The sequence below is a fragment of the Eschrichtius robustus genome, chromosome 3 (assembly GCF_028021215.1).
Source record: "Eschrichtius robustus isolate mEscRob2 chromosome 3, mEscRob2.pri, whole genome shotgun sequence".
NCBI classification, from domain to species: Eukaryota; Metazoa; Chordata; class Mammalia; order Artiodactyla; family Eschrichtiidae; genus Eschrichtius; species Eschrichtius robustus.
The window spans coordinates 67,674,144-67,688,135 of record NC_090826.1 but is presented as its reverse complement, the minus strand read 5'-3'; the positions used below and the strand labels follow the sequence as shown (position 1 = coordinate 67,688,135).

The window sequence follows — 13,992 nt, the reverse complement described above, 5'->3', positions numbered from 1 at the left end:
AAACCCTGAATAACTTTTTGGGCCATCAGAATCTCATTTCTTTATGTGGTAACCTATGATCAAGTCTAACTTACAATTTAAGTCTAATTTTATTAGGTTTTCAAAGACAGAAGAGTTGAGAAACTGGGCCAATATTGCTTAAAATGATCAAAAAATTATTTAAAAATACTTTAAAACTTGGGGGCCACAGAATTCTAGCCAAGGTTAAAATTTATCATTTTTTGTAAAATCAATTAAACTAAAGTGAAAGTGTTTTTACCATCATGGCTTAATAAAGGCAAATCAGGTCAAAATTACCAATTTTTTTCATTGGATCTCCACCCAAGAAAAGTCACTTTTTTAAGGTAAAAGGATTTCTAAATGAGAAGAACATAGGATAATTAGAAATCTGAAAGATCGTTCTTATACTAGACATGTAAAGTATATCTAACTTACTGTCATGATGAGCCCCTTTTCCTGGAAGTATTTAACCAAGGGAGCAGCGTTCTGCTTGAAGTTCATTAGTCTCCTTTGGGTAGCTTTCAAATTGTCATCAGGCCGTCCCTGTTGCTCTGCACGCTTCAGTAATCTTTCTTTGAGCCTCTGATTGGTACAGGCCAGGAACACCACCAAGTCGGGAGTACAGATCTGTGGAGAGCATCAAACAAGTAGACAGGCATTCAACATACCAACCAATGTGAGTGTGGGCAGTGGCATTTCTCTCTTCTGGGTCTGTGGAGGCTGCCATATGTTTGACCCTCTATGGTTTTGCCAGCATATTTCCAGGGCTACGGCTCCACACAAGGCCAGGAGGAGCTATTGCTATTACAGTCCATGTAAATGGTATACTTCAACTCGCAGAGCCGTGTACAGTGGCCCTCCAAATTTCTGGGAAATACTTTTTGTCTATTCTCAAATAAGTTTTCAAGTTTCTAGTTAAGATCAATATAGGCCAAACTCTGCCAAATGTAGATGTGACCCGTTTAGAGGGGAAATGACTATTGAGCTACAGATATTCTCTACAGTAAACAAGTACTGCTGCTATTATTACTATGTGCTGCCCTTTTAAAAGTATGTACTGTATGCCAGGCCCAGTGCTAAGTTATTTCCTTATGCTGTTGCTAAACTTTACAACAATCTGCAAGGTAAATATTATCTCCATTTTAAAGATGAGCAAACTGAGGCTCTGAGAAATTAAGTACTTGTCTGAGGTCACATGGTCAGTAAGGTCAAAGGTGATATTTGAACCCAGGTCTGTCTGGTCTATGGTCTGTGTTCCTTCCACTATTACAAAGAATCAAATGGCTCAAAGGCCTTCATGAATTTCTGAAAATACCAAGGAATGACATGAAAAGAACCTATGAACTAAACAGTTTTTATTTAACTCAATTAGAACTAGTAATGTATGTAAAAGATAACATGATCATATAAAATGAATGTACTTTCTTGTTGAAAATGGGACAAGAAAAAGAGGCAGTTTTGCATAGCGCTTTAAAGAAATGATCTCCAAAAATTTGTTATTGTATCCTCATGTTAGTAAATTATTTGAGCATCTACCTCAATAAATACTTATTAAATTATAAATTATGCATGAATGTATGATAGCCATGTACTACCATACTAATATATTGTATGTATTACATATGTACATACATACATATGTATATATGTAATATATTGTATAATAGTATGTATGTTGTAAAATACACACAAAAATACAATTTTAAAAGGATGACATATGATAATCGTAATTTTAACATTTTCTTCCCACACTACAGTGGTTTGCCTTGTGCACTCTTGAGACCACTGGCTAGAAAATGGACCCTGGGGTCTGGGAAACATGGATTACAGTTCTTGCCCTAGGATTTACCAGCTGAGCTCTGGGCATATGGCTTAACTTTACTAAGCCTCCATGTCTTCATCTGTCAAAAGAGATACATGAACCTCTTCCCTGAGTTATTATAAAGATTAAATAAGATCAGCACAAACTTGATCAATGGTAGGTGCTCAATGAATTTTAGCCATGTTTACTATCTCTTGGTTTTCATGATTCTATATTGTCCTGGTTCTCATTTAACTTTTTGTTCTGTATTTTCTTTTTCTCTTTGCTCAAATTTTTTTCCTTAAAAATGTAACACTCACAAATAATGATGTTTATGGGCCTTAGATAATGTTTTGTTTTGTTTTTCCCTCTCCAGGTTCTTATTCTCTCAGCTCCCTTCCACTGTTCTGGTTTCAACCACCTATCTTTTGTTGACGGATTCCAAATGTACATTTTCAGCACTGACTTTCAACAGCACTTATGTCCTATATTATCAAATGCTTATATGACGGGTCTACCTGAAAGTCTTTTTTTTTTAAGTTTTTTTGATGTGGATCATTTTTTAAGTGTTTTTAATTTGTTACAATATTGCTTCTGTTTTTATGTTTTGTTTTTTGGCCGCGAGGCATGTGGGATCTTAGCTCCCCAACCAGGGATTGAACCCACACCCCTTGCACTGGAAGGCGAAGTCTTAACCACTGAACTGCCAGGGAAGTCCCTGAAAGTCTTAATATTACGTGTGACTCAGCATGGCCAAATCAGTGCCAGCACCTTTTTACCTGAATGAAATTCCCATCTTGCTTATATATGTATTTGTTTTTTTATTTATTTTTATGGTAGCAACACTACTTTCCTGAATCTCTCAACTAGAAGTCTTTTTTAAAACTTTTTTTTTAATTGAATGAAAGATTCTTTTTTTAAAAAAATAAATTTATTTATTTATTTTTGTCTGCGTTGGGTCTTTGTTGTTGTGCGCAGGCTTTCTCTAGTTGCGGTGAGTAGGTACGGGAGCTACTCTTCCCATGGGAAGAGTAGCTTCCCGTAGTTGCGTGGGCTTCTCATTGCGGTTGCGGAGCACGGGCTCTAGGCACACGGGCTTCAGTAGTGGTGGCTTGTGGGCTCTAGAGAGCAGGCTTAGTATTTGTGGTTCTCAGGCTTAGTTGCTCTGTGGCATGTGGGATCTTCCCGGACCAGGGCTCAAACCCTTGTCCCGTGCATTGGCAGGTGGATTCTTAACCACTACGCCACCAAGGAAGCCCTGAATGAAAGATTCTTTAAATTGTATAGTGCTTTACAATTTTCAAAAGTTTCACAAATGTGATTTCATATAATCCCATAATAACTCCTTTTAAAATTCCCTACTCTTACATTGCCCCTCCCCCCTTCCCCCTGGTAACCATTAGTTTGTTCTCTATATCTGTGAGTCTGCTTCTTTTTTGTTTTATTCCCTAGTTTGTTGTATTTTTAAGATTCCACATATAAGTGATATCATATAGTATTTGTCTTTCTCTGTCTGACTTATTTCACTTAGCATAATGCCCTCCAAGTCTATCCATGTTGCTGCAAGTGGCATATACACCACATCTTCATCCATTCATCTGCTGATGGACATTTAGGTTACTTCCGTACCTTGCCAATTATAAATAACGCTGCTATGAACATTGTATCTTTTCGAATTTTCAGGTAGAAATCTTAATATCATTTATAACCCTTATCAAAACTTCAATCTCTCAGAGCTATCACCATGGACTGTGGAGTTTTGTCTTGAAACACTACTCAGATTCCCCTTCTCCCAGTTCCCACTGCCATGGTGTAAGCACAGGCACATACTTGCATAAGTGATTAAGAGCATGAATTTTAGAATCAGATCATGCTGATTTTATATGTAGAATCTGCTATTAGTCATTTGTCCTTGGGCAAAAGGTTCAATATCTCTGAACTTCAGTTTTCTCAACTATTTTTCCCTTCCCATCTCAGTAGTTTAATATGTCCCATACAACACTTTTAAGTAGCTTTTGAGAACCCTTAACAATTTACAAAATCACTTTGTGATTTTTGTGTGATATATGGTAAAGAGATTATCTGAAGTTAAAACTTTTATACTATCAAATATTATAATGCAAAATTCAAATTAAATAAAATCTTTGGTAATATTCAGTCTTACCCAACATAACAAATGACATCCTTTTAAATTTACTTTGAATAGCATATAAGGAAGAAGACAATTTTTGACAAATAAATTAAAATGACAGGGCTTCCCTGGTGGTGCAGTGGTTAAGAATCTGCCGGCCAATGCAGGAGACAAGGGTTTGAGCCCTGGTCCGGGAAGATCCCACATGCCGTGGAGCAACTAAGCCCGTGCGCCACAACTACTGAGCCCACGCACCACAAATACTGAAGCCAGCACGCCTAGAGCGCATGCTCCTCAACAAGAGAAGCCACCACAATAGAAGCCCTCGTATCACAAGAAAGAATAGCTGCCGCTCGCCACAACTAGAGAAAGCCCGTGCACAGCAGCAAAGACCCAACACAGCCAAAAATAAATAAATAAAAATAAATTTATTTAAAAAAAATTAAAATGACATTATATTGTTCTTGGTTTGGTCATATTGTATATTAAAATATGGAAAAAACTTCAACTACTAGCTCAGTGTTGAATGCAGGTAAAACTTGCATTTAGAAATTCTTGCATTTTGCATTTAAACAAATTAAATGCTTTACTTTAATACATTTTGTGTTTTGTTTCAGACTGCAATGTATGTGCTTCTCCCTACTTAACACAATGAGGTTATGGAGAGACTTAAATATGTAATCATCACTTTATTTTGTCTTTTATAATTGGCTTTTGAAATTAGCTTGAAATTTATAAAAGACTTTTTTACACTTTGAATAAAACTGAATTTTGTTTATTCTAATTAATAGACTTTAAAAAAAAGCAGTTATAAGTTTACAGGAAACAAGTAGAATATCTAAGATATTTGTTGTTGCTGTTGTTTCTTAAATTTCTCCCAATACTTTTTATTGCAGAGCTCTGTAGTTTTCTATGTAATGTTCTTGCCCATTTAAAAATTATTCCTAGGTATTTGATATTTATTTTTAATTTTTAATATATTTTTTATATCTAAGATTTTTGATCAATGAATGCAACTTCAGGTCTGATATAGATGACTTTCAAGTGAATCTGCAAAGTTATTTAATTTTATAATTGTAATTAACTTGCTGTCTTTTCTTGGTATAAACTAAACAACATATAACCAGTGATACAAAAAATTAAAACGTGGAACAGGCGAGACCTCCATGGCAGCTGGGATAACCAGCCGACTGTGCTCAGCAGTGATCTCAGCCACAAGCATGCTCACCTGATTCCTAGTCACCCCTGCATATGCCCACTCATTAGGACCCTCGTTCTCCAACAGTGCTCAATTTTAAAAGAAAAAATTTAATTGTTTATGTTTTTTTCCCCCAAAATGTAAAATAGAAGCAGATACCATTCTTTCCCAGAAGATGTGAAGCACCTAGAAAGTTTTCATGAAATTCACTCATGAAACGTTGAAAAGTATCACCAAACAAAGTGGATCCTTGGCATACCTTTTCTTAGCCTATGTTCTCAAAATGTATTTGCTGATTGAATGAATGAGTGAGTAAATAAATAAATGAGAACAAAGACCAAGATATCACTTTTGTCTACATGGAAGTAAACTTCCCAATTGCTGATATTTTTTCTCCCATTGGATCAACTAAATCAATCTTTTTTTCCCTGTCATTATATGGACAAGTCAATCTTCCTCTATCCATTTTCTCAAAGTCCCTTATCTGAATGATTACTCTGTTAAAAAGAACCTATGACCATCTTTGATTAGCAAAGATGTATTATTCACAGCATCAGACTACTAAGTGAGCTTATTTTAGTGAGCTCTCTTCTTAACTGTCAGTGCTTTTGACTGCCCTATTCTTTATGAAGACGTGTTAAAAGGCCTACACTCCATAGTTCAGATCACTGTCAGAAACCAAGAAGCGAAGTATGAAAAAAAAAAAAACCCCACAAAGAGAGAAGATCACAGTTGGAACAAAAACTGGAATCACAGAAATAAGAGATGAGAAAATCTTGGAGGTTATCTAGCCCAAATTAATGCCAAACCTGTAATCATCTCTACAATCTCTTGACAAGTGATTTTTAAACTTGAACCTTTAAACTTGAATGTCCTTTGTGAGCATTTCTTGTGATGTCTCACTAGTTTTGAGGCAGCCCCTTTCATTACTGGCTAACTCTAATAACTGGGAAGTTCTTTCTAATACTGGGCCAAAATTTGCTTTCTTTCTTTTTTTTTTAACAGAAAGGTCTCTGGGAATTTTTGTTTGTTTGTTTGTTTGTTTTAAATTTTATTTATTTTTTTATTTATGGCTGTGTTGGGTCTTAGTTTCTGTGTGAGGGCTTTCTCTAGTTGCGGCAAGTGGGGGCCACTCTTCATCGCGGTGCGCAGGCCTCTCATTATCGCGGCCTCTGTTGTTGCGGAGCACAGGCTCCAGACGCGCAGGCTCAGTAGTTGTGGCTCACGGGCCTAGTTGCTCCGCGGCACATGGGATCTTCCCAGACCAGGGCTCGAACCCGTGTCCCCTGCATTGGCAGGCAGATTCTCAACCACTGTGCCACCAGGGAAGCCCAAAATTTGCTTTCTTAATTCTGCCTATAGGGAAAATGTAAAAGAAATCATTTCTTTCACCCATTAAGCATTTATTGAATATACACCATTATTGCAGAGGCTAGACTAGATCAAAAAGGGAAAAAGGATAGATACCTGGACTTCGCTATCATTTAACATGGAGATAATTTCTGGGCAAAGCTCTTAACGGACTATGGGGCTGAGGGGACAAAAACTGGAATATGGGGCCCACCACGGAGGAGGAGCTCTAGAAACTACTACTGCTGCTCCCAACTTAGGTTCCTGGTTGGAATCCTAAAGGGCTATACCATCAGAGTTTGTGTGAATCAGCCTTCACAGGACTAAATTCCATTTAGAATCATCCCATATCCTCATTATACTAAATGTGTTAATAGCCAATTAGGCATTGAAAACAGAATTAGTGAACTAAAAGTTTGGGAGAAAATATCCAGAGTGAAGCAAGGGGGAGAGAGGGGTAGGAAAAGTACAAAAAAGAGCAACAGAGGCATATGAGACAGCAGTTAGAAAATTCTAGAAGAAGAAGAGAGAAAATGAAGAAGCAGTGTTTGAAAATGTAATAGCTAAGAATTTTCCAAACTCATAAATAATATCAAGTCCCAGATTCAAGAAGCAATATAAAAACCAAGAAGAAAAAACTCAGATCTAAGCACATCATAATAAAACTGCTGAAAGGCTAGACAGACAAAAAAAAAAAAATCAGTGATAGGACATAGACATCTAGACAGACAGTGACAGTATTATAAAGAAAGCCTGAATTTTGTGGGAGTGAAGGAATCCAGCATATGAGGTTCAGCTCATTAAGTCTGTGTGTAGTGGAACACACAGTCTTTTCATAAACTCTTACAAAATATCAAGTATGTTAAAAATAATTTCTTCCTATATTTTCTTTATTCTTCATATTTCTCTTGTCAACTGCCTTTTATCATTTTATTTATAATTTACCCCAGTCATGTTTTTTCCCATAATGCTCTCAAGTTCTGACAGGTGTGTCCATAGTCTCACTCTAGCCCTTCCTTCGTTCCTTTCGTCCTCCTTTTCTTCCTTCCTCCATTTCCTTTGTTCTGATTTTTTTTCTTCCAAGACAATATTAAAATGTCCATATACAGAAGAGCATAATAGGACACAGTGAAGTATCAAGATTAATATACATGATAAAACCTTATATTTCAGTCTAGGGCTCAGTATATTACTCCTTTTGTACCCAATATTTAATCTGAGGCAAGATGGCACAATAGAAGAATAAAAGATTTGTTTAGACAAAATTAATCTCTGGGAGTCTATACTGTCTTATCAGTGAATAATAATAAAAAAAAAAATCTTTAAAGCAGCCAGAAAAAAGAAATGATAGATTACCTTCAGAGGAGCAATAACAAGACAGCTAAATTTGCCAAAGAAACAATGAAAGCCAGAAAACGATGATATGACATCTTTAAAGTGCCAATAAAAAATAACTGCCCATCTAGGTTTCAATATCCAGTCAAAATATCTTTCAAAAACTAAAAGTAAATACAGATATTTTCAAACAAACACTGAGAGAATTCTCATCAGAAATTCTACTCTAATGGGAATATTAAAGAATATTCTTCTGGTAGAAGAAAAATGATCCAAGATAGAAATCTGGCCCAGAGGAATGAATGAAGAGTAATGAAATGATAAATCTGTGGGTGAACCTAAATGAAGATTGACCATATAAAAAATATTAAAAGTATCTTGTGGTACTTAAAATAGAGATGAGTCATGAGGCAGGTAAATGAAGTTCAACTGTTCAAAGGTCTTGTTTAGGAAGTGGTAAATGTACTGATTTATATGAGACATGAATAAGTTAGTGATGCGTGTCATAATCCGTAGAACAGGAATCAGCGAACTTTTTTTGTAAAGGGTCAGACAGCAAACATTTTAGGCTTTTCAGGCCATGTGGTCTTGTAGCATCAAAGCAGCCATAGACAGGAAAGCAGGAGTGGGGACTGGGGAGAATGCAGAGGAGGGGGCAAGCCAGTGCTAAGGTGCAGTGTCGGGTTAGTCACTGTGATGGAGACTGGGACGCCATGCTGCTGGCCCTTCTAAGGGGACATGTGTGAGGAGCCTCTATTTATCAGAGCCTGTCCCCTGCTGGTCAAAAGTACCCCCTTGGCACATTGCCTCCTTCACACTTTCACAATGTGTATATCTCAGGGCAGGAAGTCAGTGAGTTGCTGTCCTGGGCAGCATTACATGGGTACAAAACTGGTCACAGCAGCAAAGGCCAAGTAAAAGGTGGGCTGAGAGAATATAAGGTAGGGCATCAGAAGTGCTCGATACAGCAGTACACTTGAAATATAAAGACACAGAAATGCTAAAGTAAAGGGATGGAAAAAACATACCATGGAAACATTAACCAATAGAAAGGTGGTAAAACCATACAAATAGCAAATCCAATTAAAAATGGGCAAAGGAAAAAAAAATTGAAAATATCAATTGAAAGTATCCACTAGGAAAGTGGGTCTTGAAAGTTCTCATCAGGAGGAAAAATTTTTATAACTATGTATGGTGATGGACATTAACTAGACTTACTGTGGCGATCATTTTGCAGTATATACAAATATGAAATCATTAGGTTGTACACCTGAAACTAATATAATTGGAATTAATACAATTATTCCTCAATAATTTTTTAAAATTAATAAAATGCTTAACAATCCATTTTCTACAAAATAAAGGGCAAAGGACTTGAACAGACATTTCTCATTAGAGGACATACAAATGGCCAACAGGTACAAAAAAAATGTGCTCAGAATCACTAATCATCAGGGGAGTGCAAATCAAAACCACAACGGGGGAATTCCTTGGTGGTCCAGCACTTAGGGCTTGGCGTTTTCACTGCTGGGGCCCAGGTTCGATCCCTGGTTGGGGAACTAAGATCCCTCAAGCTGTGCAGTGCGGCAAAAAATACCCCCCAAAACAAACAACAACAACAACAAAACAACACAATGAGATATCACCTCACACCTGTTAGAAGGGCCATTATCAAAAGACAAAAGATAAGTGTTGGTGAGGATGTGAGGAAAAGGGAACCCTTGTGCACTGTTGGTGGGAATGTAAATTGGTTCAGCGACGATGGAAAACAGCATGAAGATTCCTCAAAAAAAATTAAAACTAGAACTACCTCAATTCAGTAATCCCACTTTTGGGTATATATCCAAAGGAAATAAAATCAGTATCTCAAAGAGATATCTGCACTCCCTTGATCATTGTAGCATTATTTACAATAGCCAAGATATGGAAACAACCTAAAAGTCCCTTGATGAATGAATAGGTAAAGAAAATTAGTATTGTATATATATATATATATATATATATATATATATATATATATATACACATATACACACACAGCTAAATATTCAGCCTTAAACAAGCAGGAAAACCTGCCATTTGTGACAACATGGATGAACCTGGAAGACATTATGTTAATTGTAATAAGCCAGACACAGAAAAACAAATATTGCATGATCTCACTTTTTTTTTGTTCCAGAACAGTTTATTGATTCATTCATTATTTCCCCATTAATTTTTAATGTTATCTTTATCATATTCCAGGTTCTCTTATGTCCATAAATTTGTTTCTGGGCTTTTGATTCTGTTCCATTCTGTTTGAATTAAAATAGCCTTGCAATAAGTCCTGGAATGAACTTTCCTATCCTTTTGTATGAATTTTGAGATCAGATTATCATATTTCATAATATACTCTACTGGAGTTTTGATGGAAATTTCTTTGAATTTGGGGAGAATTTTTATGTCATGATATTGAGCATTCTTAAACACAAAATGTAATCAGTTAGTATGTTCAAATCATATAATAGATAGTCTTTTGTGAGTGGATCCTTCCACTTAGCATGATGTTTTTGATGTTCGGCTGTATTGTTGTATTTGTCAGTATGTCGCTTCTTTTTATTACTGAGTAGTAGTCTATGGTATATCTACACAAAAATTTCCTTATCCATTCACATTGATGAGCTTTGAGTTGTCTTCAGGTTTATGTCCATCATAAATGAAATTGCTACAAATATTTTCTTTGTTGGGAAACATGTTTTTATTTCTTTTGGTAAATGCCTAGAAGTGGAATTGCTATGTGAAATAGTAAGTATGTATAACTCTGCAAGAAACTGCCCAACAGAGTTCTCCAGAGTAGTTATATCATTTTACACACCCTTCAACACTATCTCAGAGCTCTAGCTGCTCTACATCCCTGCCAGAATTGGATGTTGTAAGGTGTTTTTATTTTAGCCAATTTAATGATATCTCATTGTGATTTTAATTTGTATTTTCCTGATGACTAATCATGTTGAGCATTTTTATGAGCTTATTGACCATTTTTATATTATCTCTTGTGAATTATCTCTTCAAATCTTTTGCCTGTTTTTTTCCTTTGTCTACTTAATGCAGAGTTATAAGTATTTTTTATATATTCTGGAGAAAAGTACTTTGTCACACATATGCGTTGCCAATATTTTCTCCTTGATGGTGGATTGATTTTCATTTTATTCATGGTTTCTCTTGAAGAGAATTTTGTTTTCTATACATTCTAGTTTATAAATTTTTATGGATTGTGCTTTTTGTGTTCTAAGAAATCCTCTGCTAAACCAAAGTCACAAAGATTTCTAGAAGTTTTCTAGTTTAGCTTTTATATTTATTTATTTGATACATTTCAAGTTAATTTTGATGAATTGTGAGAGGTAAGCATCAAGATTTGTTGTTGTTATTTTTTTTCACACACACACACTGTATTTTATTTTTACAAGAGATAAATAGACTGACACCAAGCATTGTAAATGGATGACCACAACAAAAGCAACAATGATTGAAATTACCAAACATGAAACACACTCATACTATGTCATAATATTGACATTCAGTCCAGTAATCCTCCACTGTAACAGCTCCTTTACTTTGCAGTGAAAATTGATTTGTATATTCTTTGCCTCTGAGTCCTTGTGGGACATGATCTCACTTTTATGTGGAGTCTAACGTAGTCAAATCCACAAAAGCAGAGAGTAGAATGGTTGTTGTCAGGCGCTGGGTGGAGGGGAAGATGTTGGTCAAAGGGTGCAAGGTATCAGTTATGTAAGATGAATAAGTTCTGGAGATCTAATGTACAGCAATATGACCACAGATAGTTAATAGTACTGTATTGTGTACTTGAACTTTGCTTAGAGGGTAGATCTCAAATGTTCTCTTCACAAAAAAAATTTGTTTTAAAAAGAAGAAAAGTGTAACTGTGTGAAGTGTGAATATGTTAGTGAGCTGGATTGTGGTGACTACTTCACAATGTATATATATACCAAAACGTCAAATTGTATGCCTTAAACATATGCAATTTTTATTTGCCAATTATACCTCAATAAAGGTGAAAAAAAATCAGACAAAGTAGTCGACTTTAGGGAGAGAAATATTACTAGAGGTAAAGAGTGTCATTTCATTATGATAAAAGATTTAATTATCCAGGAAGACATAATAACTCTTAATTTGCATTACCCAATAATATATGCTCAAAGTATACTGAACTTGGACAGGACTAAAAGTAGAAAGTTACAAATTCACAGTCAGAATGGGAGATTTTCATAAATCTTTCCAAATAACTGATAGAACAAGTGGCAAAAAAAATCAATATGGAAAAAAATCAGTAAGGATATAGAAGAGTTTAATATAATTAACAAATTGATATATATTTATAAACTATAACCATCAAGTTGAACACAAAAATTTTAAAATACAGACAGAAAATTTAAGAAAGTTGACCATATTCTGAGCCATAAAGGAAATCTAAACAAATTTCAAATGATCACACAGATTATCTTTAATGACTACAATGGAAATAAACTTTGCATAAATAATAAAAATATAAATAGAAAATCCCTGTTTGGAAATTAAGCAATACATTTCAATATAATTCCTGGGTCAAAGAAATCACAATGGAAATAAAAATATTTTGAATTAAATTAGGATCAAATTATATATAACATTCCAAAACTTGTGGGGTGTAGCTATATCCATAGTTACAGGGACATTTAATGCCTTAAATGAATATGTTAGGGGAAAAAAGAAAGGTTGAAATTCGTGATCTAAGCATCCATCTCAAAATGGTTAAAAAAAAAGAAGAAAAAAAATCAGACCTTTTAGGTCTACTAAAAAAGGAATAAAATAAGAGCATAAATTAAATTACATACATAGTTAAAATGCATAATAAACACATTATAGCTAAGGGTTCATTCTTTGAAAACACTAATAAAATCAATAATCCCTGGTGAAACTAATCAAGGAAAAGAAAAGGCAAAATATTGAGAATAAAAAGGAAGGTACCCCTAAATATCATACAGAGATTAAGATGATAAAATAGGATATTAAGAAACACTTCATGAAAACAAATTGGAAAATATATATGAAATGGACAGATTTCTAGAAAAACACAACTCTCCCAAAAAAAAAAAAAAAAAAAAAGAATAACCAGAAAACCAGAATGGCTCTTTATTTATGGAAGATATTAAATCCACAATTCAAAACTTACACACAGAAAACTCTGAATCCAGATGGCTTCACTAGTGAATTGTATCAGACACCAATCTAACAGAAACCCTTCTACTAAATATAAAGAAGTAAATACTTCCCAATTCATTTTATTAGGGCTGCATAATCTTTGAATCCAAAGCCTGACAAGGACATTGAAAGAAAGAAAAGTTATAGGTCAATCTCACTCATGAATGCAAGCAAATATTCTAAGTAAAATATTAGCAAATGAATCCATCAATGTATAAAAAGATTATATACACCATGACCAATTCAGGTTTATTCCATGAATGAAAAATGTGTTTACCTTTCAAAAATCAAGCACTGTTATTTACCAAACCAACAGAATAAAAAAGAAAAAAAAATCATATGATCATCTTAAATATGAAAAAAGCACTTGGTAAAACTTAACATCCCTTCACGATAAATACGCTTATCAAACTAGGAATTCAAGAGAATATCCTTAATCTGATAAATAATAAATACATAAAAGTTACAGCAGGCATCATACTTAACTGGGAAATGCTGAAACCTTCCCTCTGAGATGAAATAAAGATGTCCATTATCATTATTTCTAGTCAACACTGTAATGGAGATTTTAGACAGTAAATTAAGACATGAAAAAAAAAAACCCCACAGGATTGAAAGGAAAGAAATATAATAGTCATTTGAGATAATATGATTGTATGTGTAAAAAATCCAAAAGAATTTAAAAGCCATAAGAATAAATATGCAAATTCAGTATGGTCTCTGCCTAGAAGGACAGTATACAAAAATCAATTTTATTTCTATATACTAAGAACAAACAATTTAAAATGAAATAAAAATGCTAGTTAAATAATAAAAAAATCATTTAATTACCTAGGGGAAAATCTAGTGAAAAATGGTATAGGAATACTACACACATGGAAGCAACCTAAATGTCCATCATCGGATGAATGGATAAAGAAGATGTGGCACATATACACA

The 13,992-nt window shown here is 34.6% G+C and overlaps 1 protein-coding gene across 4 annotated transcripts in view; it reads right to left on the bottom strand.

The window, feature by feature from the left end:
- AK5 (adenylate kinase 5) overlaps nt 1-13,992 on the bottom strand; it is a 243,579-nt gene that overhangs the window by 187,799 nt on the left and 41,788 nt on the right. For all 4 annotated transcript variants that reach the window (XM_068538033.1, XM_068538034.1, XM_068538036.1 and 1 more), the window contains exon 6: nt 436-627. In XM_068538033.1, the coding sequence (XP_068394134.1) occupies nt 436-627 (192 nt within the window). The remainder of the gene's footprint in view (nt 1-435; nt 628-13,992) is intronic.